At 48.7% G+C, this 18,487-nt stretch overlaps 1 protein-coding gene across 2 annotated transcripts in view; it reads right to left on the bottom strand.

Moving 5' to 3' along the window:
• Positions 1–18,487, bottom strand: part of LOC119170765 (venom metalloproteinase BumaMPs1) — a 189,199-nt gene that overhangs the window by 41,643 nt on the left and 129,069 nt on the right. For both annotated transcript variants that reach the window (XM_037422025.2, XM_075886732.1), the window contains exon 13: positions 8,862–8,963. In XM_037422025.2, coding sequence (XP_037277922.2) covers positions 8,862–8,963 — 102 coding nt within the window. The remainder of the gene's footprint in view (positions 1–8,861; positions 8,964–18,487) is intronic.

The following is an 18,487-nucleotide window of genomic DNA, read 5'->3' as shown; positions in this document are numbered from 1 at the left end:
TGATAAAGTCTCACGACCATATCACGCTAGTCTTGGCTGTCCAGTACGCCCATGACATGGCTAGGAGGCTTGACTTCCCAGTCCCGACCTGGAATTAGCAAGATAGGTGGCTACACCCTGTACAGGACGTATAAATAAAGTTATTTCCATCCATCCATCTATCCCCTTTGCAACCGTAGCTCCCCCCCTCATACCTATCGCCATTAGCTCTCTCTCCTCCCTGCACCCTACTTTCCCGTCCGCTTGCGCCACACTCTCCACTGTCCGCTGGCTGGGCACCTCTCAAGAACATCAGGAAATGTGTGCACGAGACGTCACTGCGAAATTCCAACGCCGAGCCGAGAAAGCTGTTTGTTTAGTTCACTTCGTAGCATTTTTAACCGAGCACGCTAGTGGAAACACATACCGCGTTTCTCGGAACAGAAAGACGCCACGTGCGACGAACGGCGCCATTGGCTATACAGTGTAAACAAAAAAAGAATACACTATTCGTATAACCCTGGGTTCTTACATGCAAAATGCGATTTTGGACGCTTCGAAATGCAGTCGCATTTCCACATGATTCCCTTCAGGGAGGTGGGGGCATTTATTGTTATTTTTGAATGGTTATTTTATTATACCGCGCCTTTAATTCTTAGTAGTAGTGCGCGCTGTGGCGCACGTAGAATTTCATTAGCGTAAGAACATTGTTTTTGTAATTTCTTTTTTGTACATGTCTTTTTACTTTTTTATGTGGTTTTTTATTAACAATCCGCGTTGTGTGTGGCCTGTTCCTGCTGTAGAGTATTTTAAAGCATAGTAAGATTTGTAGCTGCTATTTTTATCGTGTATGTGAGTTTTTAGTCCTAGGTAATTTTTGTAGTCTCCTGCCTTTGCCCCTGTTTTGAATAAATGCTTGTATGTGTTTACTTGCATGTCCATTTCAGCTTTATGAGTCCGTCAGCCAGACCCAAACATCACCACACGTGCAAACCCTCACAAGTAAACCGCCTAATTTGAAATGTACCACTTCGAGGCTTTTCAGGCGTCGCTGGCAGAAGCGTAAAGTGGAAGTCTGCGAGTCTGCTACACACCGATGTTAGGTTGGTGGGGCCCCACCAGAACTGTGTTACAGCAAGCTTATGCTTATTTTCGGTGCCAAGCGTTATGCAACCTAGATCTTAAGTAGGTTACGGCATTTTCTTTCTTCAGCTTGGCGATGAACACGACGCATACTACGGAATAGTTACTTGGTCCTGTTGTAGAACAAAGCAAATTCGTTGTGGCTATCGACTCGGAAGTGCAGGTCGGTGGTTTGATGGTTTACGTTGTGATTAGTTGGCGGCATCGTATGACGGCTGCGTTAACTTTCTTGAATGCATTTACATTATATTGTCCGGTCTTGTTCGGTCAAGAAATGCCCACATGGAGACTCTGTGTAGACGGTGGAAAACCCACGAATCGCAATCGTCAGCGGTATATTATTTCAGCATGCCATGATGCAGAAACGTGCGTTCATTGCGTATTGCCATTAGTTATGCAGATGAGGGCAAAGTTATCGGCCCCTGAGTTGCTCGGTGCATGGCAGGGCAACCCTGCGAAATGTAGTGATTCGGTGATGGCACATTGTTCAGCCCTTACTTTTGCTATTAGGCTTCGGTGATGTAGGCTGTAATGTCAAGAGTTCTATCAGCTGGCAGTAGACGTAGGGTTGTTGCTTGCGAAACTGCGGATTACAATTTCATGGCAATAAGAATTCCGGCTTTTCTGCGGCTGTGGTGGATTAGTCGTTGACCTGTGCCAGGCTAAACAGCCGCCTTCCTTGTTCCTAGTTATCACGAGGTGGGCGAGGGTTTGCCGCTGGTTTGTTGACAGAATTGCGCTGGTATGCAACGACGATTGAATCGCCCGTAGCACACGTGCATCGTCGTCTGCATTGCCATTGCATTAGAGAAGAATTTCTTACGGTTTTCGGTGGAATCCTGATAATTCTATTGAACGCATGCTGCATTAGTGCACGCCCAAACAAATTACTTTTCCTTTTCTGCAGCGTTAGCGTGGCGAAAAAGGCACGTCATCTCTTCCGTAAATATTAAAATGCTTTTGTTCGGCAGCTCCAGTCCTTCTTTAAGAAAAGAGGTGGCTGCTTTTATGCCAATTAAGTTCCTAAAGGCTCATATAGGAAATAGGTCTAGAGATGCACCACGTTTTATAGTGAGCTTCCTGTTATCAAACTACGTCTAGGCTCTACCCTCCGATGAGGCGTACAGAAAGCGCGACTTCTCGTTGATGTCCCAATAACTGAAGGTCGCAGTTCTCTCGTATGACAGCCACTTTTCGGAACGCTCACATGATAATCCGAGAAAAATGGCGGCTTCTTTGGCAGCTGCATCGCGATTATGGTCACGTGCTGTCATTGGGTTGGTAACCTAACTACAACTGCGGATTATTATGTATAGACCATACCCCATAGGGACAAGTTCATGCCTGAGGCAAGACGTTGGGGGTGGTGGAGATCTATCTGGGGGCCTTAACTTGGCTCTTGGCTTGACACGGGCCCGTTAATAAATGTGACACTGGCCGAGAACCACCTTTATTCAGATGTCGCGTGGTCTTTGGCGATGACGAATGCAGGAAAAAGGCTAAGCATGCTGCAAAACGACAATGGTAAGTGCTACCGTTGATATGTAAATATTGATGATCAAATGCACCGGCTCTCATGCATGCGTAACAGAAAATTCTATTGCTATCGCTTATGTCCGTACCCAATCTTGATGTACAGTCGACGACAAAAGTTTATATACCGCGCGGGCCCATGGCGAAAAGCCCCTTATCTGGTGAAAAGCCACCGCAGTGCCCGGGAAGCATCTGTTCCTTAATTATTATATCGCCTCTATTTTTGTGACCGGGTAGAAATAATTTCCACTTTTCTTTTTTAACGAGGCGAGTTTTTTCGCATCTGCGTCTGCGTGCTTCTGGGCGAAGAGCAGACTATGAGCATGATTGTTATCAGTCGGAGTCTTTATCACAAAGTGCTACTTAGCCAACGTAATGCTGTTTGAAGATCACCGCGAGTTCTTTGAACAGACTATGAAAATTGAAATGTGACGCTCATGGTGCACATAACTGCTTCGCGTGATAACTGCGAACTAAAATGCACGACGTCACAGCTGAAAATTATAAGGCCAGTGAATAACAAGAACACCCGTTACCAACCTGGCATTGCAATCGACGGTAGATGGCGAACCGCGAGGTGGCGGGGTTTGTTTAGCTGGGTTGGGATTTTTGTTTGGCTGGGTTCGGATCGGACTGTCACGGTGGATGGACGTGTTTTTTGAGCACTCCTGATCGACTGCGCAGATAAGCGGTTTTGAATGTTTTGACCTTGTCTTTATAATTATAAGGCAGTAGCTAAAATCCCTGTAGCACCTATTTAATTGCACGGCTTTTTCGGGGGTCAGTCACAAGGTATTTATTAGTTTGTGCGTGTGTGTGTGTTATTTTCTGTTTTTTTGTTGTTTTTTCGTTTGCCACCCCGTGGGGGAGGTGAACGTACAGTGAAAACGCGATTTTTTGTAGTAGAGCTTGGACTTTCTCGTTTACGTAGGGCAGGGCTCGAGTTTTGTAATTATTGAGTGAGACAAGTAAGACAAGGTGTCGGAAAGACATGGTTAAAAAGACTGTAATGTGTTCAGGATGTGGGGTTGGTTTGAAAGGGGACACAAGTGTAGTAGCGGAAGGAGAAGAGGCTGACCCAAAGTGTAGGCAATGTGAGGTCGAGAAAAAAAGGGAGAAAATGATGGTTGCCCAGAGTGATCTGCTGATGAGAATCACCGAGCTCGAGACTGCGTTGGCGACAGAGCAAGAGAAAACGACGGCTATGGGAGAAAGGCTGAAGTACGCCGGAGAAGCACTGGCCAAGGTGAACAGATGAGCGGCCTACGGAGAGAACAGTAGGTAACCAGCAACCATAACGGCGGAGAAGAAAGACCAAGCAAGTTTGGAAAGAACAGGTTCAGCTGGTTCAATTGTCGCAAGGCCCAGCTTCAGCGAAGTAGCGGAGGGGCGGGGAGGAGACAAAGCAGCCGCCGTCACAAGTGCAAGTTATCCCCAGGTGCAAGACGCTCCAGCTGAAAAGTCACAGCATGTGATAGTCGCCGAGGACTCGAATTTAAATCGATGCACAGAAGCCATCAAAGAGAGGGTAAGAGGTGACAAGAGGGTTGCAGTAGGGGCGTTCCCAGGACGCAAGCTGGAAGAAGTCATGAGACTAGCGAGCGCAAAGCTCAAAACTACAGCTAATAGACAAAACCTCGTGATAATTTCGGGCGGTTAAAACGATGTCTTAAATGAAGATACAGCAGTACTAGCAACCACACTGGCGAAAGGCGTCGATGACATGCGCGCCACTTCTCCTCAGGTACAGGTAGTGATATGCACGATACCGGAGGTACCGGTGCGTGATATTACCTTCAAAGAGCGGTTGTCAACGAAAACCAAGATATATGGCGTATGACTCGAGATAAAGGCTTTGAGGTGGTAGAAATAAACAGAGAGATGCCTAGGTGGGGTAGTTTTCAACGAGACAGAATTCACTTCGATGGGCCATGAGGTGGGTTGGTGGCTTGCAGGACGCGCAGTAGCTTTCTTGGGGGGCAAGCGGGCCCTTCGGGGTGCAGAATAGATAGTAATGAGGAAAACAACCAGAGAGACTCTTTGACAGGTGGTATGGACAGATACGATTTCAAAGTGGCACCAGTATCTAAGATAGGTGGAGTCCGGGGCAGGAAAAGACGTAGCCACCAGCGCCGAGCCAATCCAGACACAGGGTATATTGACATGCAGGGTGGTAGGAACAGGCTGAATTGGGAAAAGATAGAAGACCGCCTAAGGCAGGAGAAGCCGATGGTATATGGTTTTTTAGAAACACATCTCAGGGATATGGAACAACCTCCTAACAATGCGGACTACGCGTGGCGATATTGTAGTAGAACAGAAGGCAGCAGAAAGAGGGTGGTATTGGGACATTCATTCATAAAAATACAGAATAGAAAAGGGTGAAGCACGAGTGCCTGGAACATTTATGGCTAAAAAGGAAAGCGGCAGGGCAAATGACACTCCTTGGTATTGTGTACTTTTGGACGGGAGCAAAGGCCAGGGAGGAAAATCAGGTAATGGTTGAGTGTATATCAAATGACATTCAGGAGTTAGGAGAAGAGTGCGAGATAATTATAATAGGAGATATGAATGCGCACATAGAAGATTTAGATGGGTATACCGACCCGACAGGCAAAATGATCATGAATATGTGTGAAAGGCTTGATTTGATCATATGCAACAGGACCGACAAGTGTGAAGGCCAAATAACATGGAAGTTAGGAAGGCTGCAGTCGACGATAGCTTACGCACTGATGTCACATAGGATGTATGATAAGCTCAGGGGAATGCACATAGATGAAGGTGGCTCCAGATGTCTGGTAAGTGATCACAAACATGTCAAGCTAAGTTTTGGAAGAGCAGTGAAAGTGGGAAGGAGACAAGATGAGCAACTACAGGAAAATTTTTATTCAAAAAGGCGAATTGAAATAACCACTAAGCAAATTGAGAAAGTCATCACTGAGGATAATAAAACAGTGTGGACATATACGAATCTAATTAGACTGTTTGAGCTAGAGCGTGCTAAGGCACGTAAGAAGTCACCCAGGAAAAAAACACAAACCCAAATGTTGGTGGGATGAGGAAGTTAAGAGAGCCTTAGCAAAACGTCAGGAAGCCTCTAGGGAACACAGACATGCTAAGCAGCGGGGTGAATCGACGGTTGATGTCGAAAGAAAATGGGAAATCTTTCTATGCTATAGAAGGGATGCATCCCTTCTGATCAATGATAAGATTAGAAGAAAGGGAGCTCAGTGGCTTGCAGAAGTACATAAAAAAGATGGAAAGGCAGCTGCGAGATTTTAGAGCCATCTAAACTCTCTAAGAAATGAGACGAGCCTAGAGCAGAGGTTTATAACTACAGCTCAAGGTGCTAGGCTAGAAGGGGGCAAAGCTATTGAGTATATAAGAACAAGGGTGACAGAAAAATTTAAATAAAGAAGTGCTTTATGCACTACAATAGACAAGGATGAATCAAGTGGCGCAATGGCTTCATTTTCACAACAAGTGTGGGAAAGAGCTGAGAAAAGATTTCCTAGTGGTGCATCAAGAGGCCCAGATGGCATTCCAGTTACGCTAATAAATACATTAGGGTTGAAGTCTAAGCAGGTTTTGAGAGAGGCAGTGAGCAAAATAATAATCGATGGAGAAGTTACCAATTAATGAAAACTTAGCAGGATGAGCATGATCTATAAAGGAAAGGGGGACAGAGCTGACATAAACAACTACCGTCCTATAACAGTGACATCAGTGGTCTACAGGCTGGCGATGCAGATTATGAAGCAGACTGGAGGCATGGATAGAGGATGAAGGGTGGCGGGAGAACTACAGAATGGGTTTCGGAAACACAGGAGGTTGGAAGATAATCTGTTCTCACTGACGCAGTGCATCGAAATAGCAGAAAAGGAACACAGGCCCCTATGTCTAGCATTTTGGGATATCAAGGGAGCGTGTGATAGCGTGGTTCAAGACGATATATGGGAAATACTGGACACACTAAGCGTGGAAGATGGGGTCACTAATCTTTTAAAGAATATCTAGAAAGGTAACAAGGTAGTTATAAAGTGTAAAAAACTGGTATCCAAACCTGCAGAGGTAAAACGGGGGTTTAGGCAGGGGTGTCCCCTGTCACCCCCTAATATTCATGATGTACCTACAAGGGTTAGAGGCCAAATTAGAGGGAAGTGGACTGGGCTTCAACCTCTTTTTCGTCAAACAAGGAAACTCATTGAACAGGCACTACCAGCATTGATGTACGCAGATGATATAGTGCTAATGACCGACAGCAAGAAAGATTTGCAGAGATTGTTGGACATCTGCGGTAATGAGGGAGATAGGTTAGATTTCAGATTCGGGAAGGAAAAATCAGCAGTCATGATTTTTAATGTCAATGAAGGTAGTGAGCTCTGAATACAGGAGGTCACGCTAGAGGTAACAGATAAATACAAATATCTGGCCGTATGGATAAGCAATGGGGCCGAGTACCTAAGGAACCACAAAATATACGTGTCGACTAAAGGTAACAGGAATGCAGCGGTAATGAAAAACAGGGCACTGTGGAATTACAATAGGTATGATGTGAGAGGAATATGGAAAGGGGTCATGGTTCCTGGTCGGACATTCGGCAGTGCGGTGTTGTGCATTAGATCGGAAGTTCAAGAATGATTAGAAATTAAGCAACGTAGAGTAGGTAGGCTCGCCTTAGGAGCTCACGGGAATACACCAAATCAGGGAGTACAAGGTGTTATAGGATGGACATCATTGGAGGGCAGGGAAGCTAGCAGCAAGATAAAATTTGAGCAGTGGTTGAGACAAATGGGGGAGGAGCGTTGGCCTAGGAAGGTATTCAGCTGCTTGTACATGAAGAATGTCGATACGAAATGGAGGAAGCGAACCAGAAAATTGATGGGTAAATACTTGGAAAACAGCAGGGAGCCGAACCAAAAAGAATTATCGAATTAGAAGAAGGTGAAGGAAGCTGAAACTGAAATGTGGAGAAATGGCATGATTAAGAAGTCCGCACTAGAGATCTATTGAACTTTTAAGCAGAAAATTGCCTAGAAAAGGATGTATGATAATACTCGGGGTAGTTCTCTACTGTTTGAGGCCAGGACGGGAGCATTGTGAACCAAGAAATATCGGGCTAAATATGGAGGAGTAGACGCGGTATGCAGTGCGTGTGGAGAGGAAGAAGAAACTGCCGAACACTTGATAATGTTCTGTAAAGGGCTTCACCTTAAGTTCAGGAAGATAATGCAGAGGTTTTCAAAGCACTCTGGTTTAAAGACAGGGAGGGCAAAATAGACTTTAGGCGGGTAGAATTAACTAAAAAAAGGTTATCTGATTGGTGACTAAAGTCAAGGCACGAGTGAAAATTAAACCCTTCACTTCAAAGTACGAATCCTCAACCTCACTATTTAAGGGGAAAAAATAAATCTAGCTTTTGGTTCATTAAGTATTAGGGCTTGGTGGTGCTAGCCAAGCCCCGATCGAAAGGGTACAGCCATATTCATCCATCCATCCGGCGGGACAGGCAGTTTGGCACCCATAACGTTTCTGCGACCTTTTGTGGCTGACTGTATTCAGTTACTGGCATGACTTCAATATTTCAAAAAATATCTGTTTAGATATGATTCACGGCTATTTGCGAAGCAGCATGCACGTTGAAGCGGAGCCTGCGCGGAGCAATAAAGCACGTGAGAAGGAAATGATAAGGGTGGTTATACCGTACTGATTGATTGATATGTGGGGTTTAACGTCCCAAAACCACTATATGATTATGAGAGACGCCGTAGTGGAGGGCTCCGGAAATTTAGACCACCTGGGGTTCTTTAATGTGCACCCAAATCTGAGTACACGGGCCTACAACATTTCCGCCTCCATCGGAAGTGCAGCCGCCGCAGCCGGGTCTCGAACCCGCGCCCTGCGGGTCAGCAGCCGAGTACCTTAGCCACTAGACCACCGCGGTGGGGCGATATATACCGTACTGAATTATGCCTGCCAAAATTTTCCAGTTTGAAATCTGTCCTTGCAGAATCTAGGATCTCTCAACGGGAAAGTTTAAAAGCTCTAAGGCACAATTATTTGGACTGTGCTAGGACATTTCATTACTGTGTCCTTGTGTTCCCCACGGAAATAAATCTTGAGCAACTCACGAACTAAACACATATGTAAAATTTCGTAAAGTGAAACAAACACCTTATTAGAAAACATGAATGCTTCTTCACCTTTTTATGGCCACATGTTACGCCATCGACGGCCGAAATATACCAGCTCTCCCCTTCTCTGTTTACAATGCATTTCACCATGCACACTTGTCCCTTGTAAGACTGCAAAAGAAGAAGCGCGTCAAATCAGATCAATCAACGTGCATAATTCACTGTATATTTAGGATGACCACGATATCATAGCTAAGAATTTAGATGGCAATCGTTTTGACAAAAAGGTGGCATAATAAATAGGTCTAGCATTGATTGTGGCGGCGCGTCTTGTAACAGCTGGCCTATAGTTTGTTTTGTTGCATTGCACTAATGGTGTTATGTTCTAGAACTTCCAAAACCAGGCAAGTTTCCGAGTAAAAATTCACTGAAACCAGTAATTATTGTAAAATCTAGAAAGCACATTTCATTGAAGAGTTCTTCATTGATGCGTCGAGTCCTGGCATACTATAGTGCGCATGTCGGTCAGCATTATTGCAGCAAAGTTGGCTGAAATCCTACTGATGTTTTTTTTTGTTGCTCTAAAGGCGGCCAATCAACTTCAAAAGCTCTGTGAAGCACACAAATAAATATACACACACATATGACAAATGAAGGTTCAAAGTGCCAGCAGATGAAGCTTCAGGAATATTACTGTAACATTCTTTCCTCAAGATTTATTACCGCCTTGCTACGCTCTAGGAGCCGCCTTTTGCTAACCGCGCCGACTGACCAAAAACTACTAAAATTGTCGTAGAACATTCTGATGTGATTACGCGCACAATGCGGACATTACTGTTTGTTCTAGAGCTTGACTGGCCACGAGCGATACCACAGGAAAATTCGACGGCACATGTATAAATGCCAACGCGCTTCACCGCTTGTCAGGTGATCGGCGGCCGATGGCCTTTTCACCGCCATCAGTGCCAGTGTGTATCAGTGTAATCTTACTTTTCGTAACGACCACAAGTTCTGCCAAATGAAGAGATTATTCTTGGACGTACCGATCCCTGCCTTCATCAACGTCACGACAACGTAATATCTCGGGAGGAGGGAGGTGCTCCTTGCATGTACTGGACGCTTCCGTCAAGTCGTGAACCCAGCACCAGTCGTGAACAAGAAATCAAAACAACCTACTACTGGAGTACGCACCTCCAGGTCTACTACAGTAGTAGGCATCTCTAAACGGTAAGACTGAGAAGACGAATGCCATGACTTTGACTGTGGCAGCGATGACGGCCACTGCACCATGGCCTGCGAGTGTGATACACCAGCCAAGAAAGACGCCGACTTTCCGTAGGTCATCTTTTTAAGGCCCGGAGACTTCGCTGAAGACCTACGGCAGAGTGACCACCCCAAGCACTGGCAAATAGAAGAGAAGCTGCCTCGTGTTTACTTCTACGTGGAAGACTCGGGATGGATCTATAGTTCGGCTATCGGGAGTCTCCACTTCATACCTGGGATCTCAACCACGGCACATTCCTAGACACGTTCAGGAGAATCGCAAGCAAGGAAGGGCTGCATTTTTCATGGAAACCCGGGTCCTGCTACCAAACGAGAATGTCATGGTATTCATAAAAAATAGCCGGTCTGTTCCGCCTCACTGTCCCCCACATGTCGACGAGAACAAAGATCATTGCTTCATGCAATGGTTCAAACAGGACCTCTTCAGTCGATATGAGAAGTCCACGGAGGACTACTCGGGATTTCTGCTGGGAAGCGTAAACGATGGAAGACGCTGGAAACGCACACACGCCTAATAAGTCAGCAGCTGACGTCAGGCTACAGGGACATTCACTCGTTTTTCTCAAGCGACCTACACTAGGTAAGAGCCATGGTGCGAGTGGCACCTAACCGAACGATGCTGTAGTGTAAGAGCCAGAGGTCCTCGATCTCCAACATAGTTCGAGAAGAAACGCTGGGGTCACTGGGACCTGTAGACCTACCAGAGACTTAGCCGTAAGCCATGAGCTACGCCAGTGTTGCCCGACGAGTTACTCCTCATCCACGCCTAAATCAAGAAGCTGCACTGCCGCGTTTCCATCAGCATACACCACCGCCAATGCCACTGAGGCCATGTCATCCTCTTGCCGGCCAGCACTACGCTCGCAGGAAGACCATTATTAGGCAGGCCCCTGACAACCTCCCACTCTGCTACACTTGCACAGAAGCTGGCCACGCATACCGGCCCTATCACTACCATCAGATAGGCCTACGCGGCTTCGGCATCAACGCGCTGCACCCACAGGGGGATAGATTACTATACGATATCATCGGCTACCTAGCAGGAGTTCGGTTGATACTAAGACGACCTTACCACTCAACAATCATTTACCTGAACCACGCATTCAAAGTAATAAAACAGCAAGTCACCGTGTCACCTTTCTACGGCTTCATCATTCATGTGACACCGAAAAAGCAGGAACTATTGGAGATCATATTGAGGGCGATCAGCGCCTAATTGTCAGATTTGCGTCGCAAGATGCATAGCCCCAAAAGGCGACGGCGAAGCAGAGGTACTGCTGACAAACTTCCGTCATCATTAGAGGCACCACAACGTTCGTAAACGACAGTCGCCTACATCGATAAATTCTTGGATGCCAGAAATACGTTCTCTCTCATAGATGCTGCCTTAGCGATGAATCGATGTCCCCAATAAGGTTTTGAGGTCAACCCGAGCCTTCCGAAGAGTGAGGAAGACCAGCTCCAAACCTCACTCCAGCCATTCATGGGCTGCTTCCCGTCATCACTGCGAATCAGGAGATCCCTAGTCACGAAACATCGCATGATAACAGGATAACGTTCCCGACCTATTCGACAGAGCTCGTGCAAAATTTACACGCTCAAACATAATGCAGTGAAGAGACAAGTCGCGAAATGCCACGCGGCGTCACTCAATCATCGAAGAGTCTGTGAGTGTCACTATTGATTTTAGGTGAAGATGAAGAAGAATGAAACACACCGCTATCGCGTCGAATACAGCCACCTGAACAAAATCAAGATGGAGAACATGTATCCTCTCCCACGTATAGAGATCGCCCTAGATCCACTCCACAGCACGAAGTACTTCTCGTCGACAGAACTCAACACCAGCATTAACAAATCGAGGTCGACTAGAGAGATCGAGAGTAGACTGTAGTTAATTTCCTCCTCCTCGACTAGCTTCAACACTAGCTAAGGAGCGAAGATGTTTGAGGTTCGGATTGGGTCCACTTGATGACTCGAGTACGCGGTGGTAGCGCGAAGGAATAGCCGTACTTCGGTGTAGAGACACTATATTGCAGCCTCAGACTACTGCCTGAATCCAAGCCCGAACATCTGCTGTTTATTTCAGATTCAAACATCCTGTTTTCAAACAAACAGTCTCCTCTGAGGCCAATCACACGTGTGGGCTCACATAGCCACAACCAATTACAGAAGCAGTTTCATAATGAACACTGAATTTGTAAAAACCACGTCACCAAATAATAAACGCAAAAGGATAGGTTTTCAACGTGTGACACTCTCTCACAAGCCAGGCCATGCTGCCTCCGTCGGCTGACTTCCGTCGGCAGCCGTTCTCACGCTCGAGCCCCGTCAGCTCACTCTATAATTGTTGCTTCGTAGAAGCCTTCTTAAGAGCGGTGAGTGCACCGTTCGGCTCTGTGCGCTGACCAGGTCTGCATGCGACAGCGAGGCGCCCCGACATCGTAACAACAGCGGGGGAGGTTATGCTCGTCTCCCTGCCACCACTATGTCTGGGTCAGCCAAGTTGTCGCGTTCTCACGTCATTCTCAATGGGACGCGTGCATGCCAACAATAGCTTAAACTCATATGGCGGCGCTTGGCCTGCTTCTTGCCAGACGCTCTTCGCAGTAAGCTTTCCCCTTCTAATCCCGAACGGGGCCGACCTTGACTTCTCCGCTCGTGAACCGTGCGAACGAAGAAGTCTCCTTACAATCCCGTGCTCGGGTCTTCCGCGTTGGCGTTCGCGGAACCGATCAGCTTCATTAGTTGATGAGACTGGAGCTGGCTACGCACTCTGCATCAGCCCCATTATTGGCGCTACACACAACTGGTCCCTAATACTAACTACTGCCTTTATCACACCAGACGGCCTCTTCGAGATCAAGGTCGTGCCATTGATCTTCTTTTGGCGCTTGCGACTTTCCAGCAAGTTATGGGCACCGTGCTGGCTGGATTGGACGAGCAGACGTGCTTTGCGTACTTGCAAAACGTCGACGTGTTTTCCTCGAGCTTCGACGAGCTTCTCTGGCACCTTGAAGCAGTACTTCAAGTTAGAAGCACCTCCGGACTCACCCTGATGCCAGAAAAAGGTCGCTTCATGTGTACGAGTTGCTCCTGTTACTGGGTAACGTTATTATCTAGTCTAGAGCACGTCTCAATCTGCGCCAATTGCCTGCAACTCTGATTTCGTTCCACCCACCAACAAGAAGGCAGTACGCCGATTCCGTAGGATTGTGCGCCTATTACGGTAAGTTCGTTAAGGAATTTTAACAGATCACCGAGCCACTAGCTCATGGCACGAAATCTGACGTGGACTTTAAAGGGGAAATGGCACAAGAGGAAGCTGATGGCGGTGGTGAAAAACTTTTATTTCAGAAAAAGTTTACTAGATAGTGCCGACGTGGCGCATCAGCCTGCTAGAGTGACCAGACCCTATTTCGGGATGCCAGTGGAGCTAGAAGCTGCCCGTGTGCGCTCCACCAAGGAGCATTGCGCAGCTAAGGTAGAACAGCCGAGCAGGTGTTCCTCCCAAGCCTCTCTAGTTGGGATAGAGAAAGGGGATGATAAAAGAACGGGATTAACTGGGCACGATGCTACGACGTGATATGTGTTGGCGAGGACATGACAGGTGGAGCAGGTGCCTTTGATTGCCGGCAAAAACTGCCGGGCGACCGCCGGACTGATAAAGGTGTTCGTCTGCAGGCGGCGTAGCAGTCGTTCGTCCGCTTTTTCCAGACTTCGTGTGGGGTTCGGGTAGAGGCGGCGCGAAGCCCGGTAATAAGCCCGAATTTCATGAAAGCGCGTCAGGTTGGTGTTGACAGATTCCATCTCGGGACACGGAGGGGCAACGGCCCAGATAGGAAAAGCGCGGGCAGTGGCATTTGCCACCTCGTTGCCGGGCAGCCCGAGTGGTCTAGGGTCAAGACGATACGAATGGGATGAGGGTTAAAGCGGCAAGAGGCTGCCTGAAGTAAGCGAGCCGCCAGTGGGGCAATGCAACCCTGAAGGCACTGGGAACAGGCCGAGCGCGTCTATCAGGATGGTGCGAGAGGCAGGTTGAAAGGCGGCCAAAGCTATGGCAACCTCTTTAGCGTGCGTTACTGTGTCTGCTCGAAAAGAGGGGCCATCGACGTGTTTGCCCTCTGTAATCACGGCTGTCCTGAAGTGACCCGACGGGGAGGGACCCGAGACGTCCACGTAGAACACACCACGATGATCGGAGTGTCGCGTATGAAGGGCCGTGGCGCGTGCTGGTCTACGGCCAGGATGGAGGTCGGGGTTCATATTACGGGGTAGAGGTTCCACCCATAGCTTTTGACGCCAGAGCTCTGGTACCGGCTGCAGAGGGTCTTGGTCAGATATCGTGTTAAGGCCAAGTCTGCGTAGAAGACGGCGCCCTGAAGGAGTCTGCGGCAGTCGATTGATTTGGTTAACGCGATGAGCTTCGCGCATATGTGCAAAGGTGTTGTATACACCTCGAGCCGCAATTCGGCTGTAGGAGGTTGCATTAGGTAGGTCCAGAGCACGTTTGTATACTGAACGAAGAAGGATGTCCAGCTGGTGCTCATGTCGACGACGCAGGCGAAGATAAGGCGAGGCGTAGAGGGCGTGATTGGTCACAAATGCGTGGGCCAATCGGAGGGACTGAGACCAACAGAGGCCACCGCGCTTGGTAGATAGCCGCCGTATAATGCATCTCACCTGTTCGCTGGTGCGTCTGAAGCCTGGTATTGTGCCCTTGGGATTCAAGGACAATGTGAGGTGAATCCCAAGATTCCAAATATTTTCAACTGACGCGATGGGCCCCGACGGAAGAAAAATTTGAGGAGGCGGTAATGGAGAGACTGTAAGAAGAGCTGATTTAGCTGGGGAGAACTCCAGGCCGCATGAACCAGCGTAGGCGTCCACCAGAAGGGCAGCATTTTGCAGGCGTTCTTCGATTTGCGCTAAGGAGCTGGAGTTGGTCCAGATTGTGATATTGCCCTCATATAATGCGTGTTGTATTCCCTCGACCTCGCTTAGAAGAGAGGGGAAGTCCATTATTGCCAGGTTAAAAAGCAGAGGAGACAGGACTGCCCCTTGAGGTGTACCCCGCGTGCCTACTAAGTACGGGCCGTGGTCAGTAGATTTGAGGCGAATGAAGGCGCTGCGACGTGATAGAAAGGCGTGAATGTAGTTGAAAGTCTTCTGCCCGCAGTTTGTGGCAGACAGGTTAGTGAGTATAGTGCTTTGTTTGACGATGTTGAACGCCCCGTGGAGATCGAGAGCGAGCACGGCTTTATCGTTATGGTGCATAGTAGTCGGCTATATTATATCGTGTTGAAGCTGAAGCAGGACGTCCTGCGTGGACAGATGCAGGCGAAAGCCAAACATCGTGTCGGCAAGGTCCTCCTGGCCTCCAGGTAGGCAGAAAGGCGTTCGCGAACCATGGTTTTCGTGAGTTTCCTGTGCAAGACGTAAGCGAGTTGGGTCTCAATGCCTCGATACTAACAGACTTTGTCAATTTGGGTATGGATGTCACGACCGATGTGGTGCATTCTGTTGGAAGCGGAGAGCCCGCCCATATCGAATTTATAAGGTGGAGTAACGAGAAGTGTGCTTAGTCGGGAAGACTTGCCAGGAGTGATACTGTGATTCCGTCGCGTCCAGGGCCCGTGCTCCGTCGCATTTTCGTGAGTGCAAATTGTAAATCGGAAAGCGTGTATGGGGCGTCGATGTCGGTGTTAGGGGCGCGGGATTACGTATATGCTGGGCCTGCAGAATGAATTGTGCCGCAGATGTAGCGGTCACAATGTTCTCGACGAGTTGATCTGTAGTGCCCTTAAAGGCATGCAGAGCATGGCGGAGCTGGCGTTGCGTGTCTCCCCTGGTGGTGGATGGATCGAGAAGGCTTCGAAAGAGTCGCCACGCGCTCTTAGAGCTCTTCTGGTTTGCAGCCTTCGAACAGGTGTCTGCCCAGTTAACATTGGAAAGTTGTGCAGATTATGCGGTCGCCTTTTCAGTAAACGCCTCAATGCGAGTGCGAAGTTTCCGATTGAGTTTGTTGCGTTTCAAGCGTCTTACGAGCCCGCGGCGAGCGTGCCAAAGATGTAGGAGGTGTGGATCAATTGCAGGAGTCAAATCAGAGGTTGCAAGAGTGCGAGTGTTCGCTTGTTTCATATGGAGGGCGTATGATGCCCACGCTGCATATTCGGTCGAAGGACTGCGGGGAATGGTTGAATCATGAACTCAGTCCAATCGGTGAGACAGGCTTGGCCCCAGTGTTGGCACCATTTCTGCTGCGGTGTGAACAAAATGCGGAGTAAAAAGTGATCGCTGTCTAGGGTTTCGCCTAAATTTCCCATGTAGCATCGCGGATGTGACGGGTGAGGGAGAGGTCAGGGCATGTGTCTTGCGTGACCAAGTTGCCGGAACGTGTGGGTTGTGCCGTATCCGTAAGAAGCGTGAGGCTAAGCGAGGAAATGAGCTCCTTGAGCTCTCTGCCCAGAGCCTTCTCGTAGTGGTAACCCCAGTGAGGGATGTGGGCATTAAAGTCCCCGACAATCACCAGTGGTTGTCGGGCCGCTATAGGCAGCGCCAGATGGAAGAGATGCGCAAACGAAGCCGTCGCAAGGCTAGAGGGACAGCACACGTTTAAGATATGTATTGATGGTTGACCTCTCCGCTGAGACAGCACTGATATTATGCAGTAATCGTAAGAAAGATCCAGATGGTGGTCAATTTGTTTCGCCTTGTAAGCTTTATGCACGAGGAAGCATGTGGTGGTGCCGCCTACATAGGAGCAGTATCCAGAAAGGGATGGAGCAGAGCCAGATCCTTGGAGCGCCAAGACGGCTGGCTCGGAGTTACGTGAGCTGAAGAAAAGGGAAAGATGTGAACGCCTTCGCCTGTTCTCGAAGCCTGCAGGGTTGCACTGTATGATCTCGAATTTAGACGCAATATTTGAACGGGAAGTACGGTTGGTAGGCATCGTGACTATCGAAGGTTTTAGATTAGGGTCTTCCATGTTGCGCTCGGAATCCTCAGAGGCAGGGAGGAGTACGGAGGCCGGATTGGCCGACGGCGGGATGGTGGTAGCCACCTTATGACGACGCCGTGTACCTGCACCCTCACTATTCACCGAGCAAGAGCAGGAACGCGATGCCTTGGGTGCAAACTGAATGATTGCCCAGGCTTGAATATCCTGCGTAACGTTTTATATTATTCGTTGGATAAAGAAGCTAGTGAGAAGGCAATTAATCGAAGCTTCGATGCGCGTAAGGCGTTTCTCTATGCGCGGTACGCGCTCTTCGCTGGGGAGAGTTTACATAGCGGGCAAGAGAACCTCAGGTGCCCCAGGAGCCTCAAGAGCTTCTGGAGTAGATGCGGCCCCGGTTCCGAGTGCTGGAGTACACATGGCTGCTTGAACCTGTGGTTTAATGGGATTGGACTTAGCCCGAGGACTAGGCTTGGACGTAGCTGGCGTAGCCGCCTGGACAGAGGAGGCAATACCGGATGGCCTTGCAGTACACTGTTGTTGGGGTTGAAGTTGCTTATTTAAAAGTTTGAGTTGTTTAGTTAAAAGAGAATTTTGCCTTTGAAGTGCCGCAACGTGCTGGCGAAGGGCCGCAAGTTCGAGAGAAGGAAGATCGACAGAAGGGGGTGAGAGAGGCTTAGAAGCAGCATTCCCTGCCCAACTGCTCACCTGAGGTAGCACCACTGGTGCATCGAGTGGTGGGAATGCCTGAGTGTCGGCGTGGAATGGTGGAGCCGACTGATGCAGGTTGGTGCCGCTGTCTGGTTGTGGCGAAGTTGAGGTGGTCTGTGCAGCCACTAGTCCCAGTCTCGCGGGCGCCGTGGCAGAAGAGGCACTTGGGGTGGCAGTCATGGGCATTGAGACCTGCAGGTGCGGGGGACCCACATTTGGCACACTGGGTTGGAGCAGGGTGAGGACATTGTGGTGGTCGAAATGACCGATGGTACCGCGCTTGGTTCAAACAGGGACTGTTTTCTTGTAGGTGGGGATATACGTCGCCACGCAGTGGTAGAATAGGAAGCGGGGTGACTTCGTGCCCTCGAAAGTCACCACCGCCACCGCGGAATCTCCGAGTTTTCGGACCGCGAAGATAGTACCTCGAGGCCAATGCAATTCTGACTTTATCTTCTCCGGGCATTCAGCAGGGTTTATGTTGATGACGCCCTTGCATGCATGCCCTGGTGCCTTGGCATGGCCTCGAACTGGCAGCTGCTGATCCCCCACTTGCAGCGGGAAGTCCCCGAGGAGTTGCTGTGCCATAGGCCAAATGGTGGTGCTACAGACCAAGATGTTTTGTTCGCAGATAGGCCACACTTGACTTTGCGTGGTAGTCCGGTCGCCGAAGTAGCTGCGGATGGCGTCGCCCACGCGATCAGCCGGGACGAATGTGCGAAGCTCGCAGGGAACGTGAGGT

Source organism: Rhipicephalus microplus, chromosome 2 (assembly GCF_043290135.1).
Source record: "Rhipicephalus microplus isolate Deutch F79 chromosome 2, USDA_Rmic, whole genome shotgun sequence".
NCBI lineage: Eukaryota > Metazoa > Arthropoda > Arachnida > Ixodida > Ixodidae > Rhipicephalus > Rhipicephalus microplus.
Note: the sequence above shows the minus strand (reverse complement) of the source record. Positions and strands in the feature narration are given on the sequence as shown.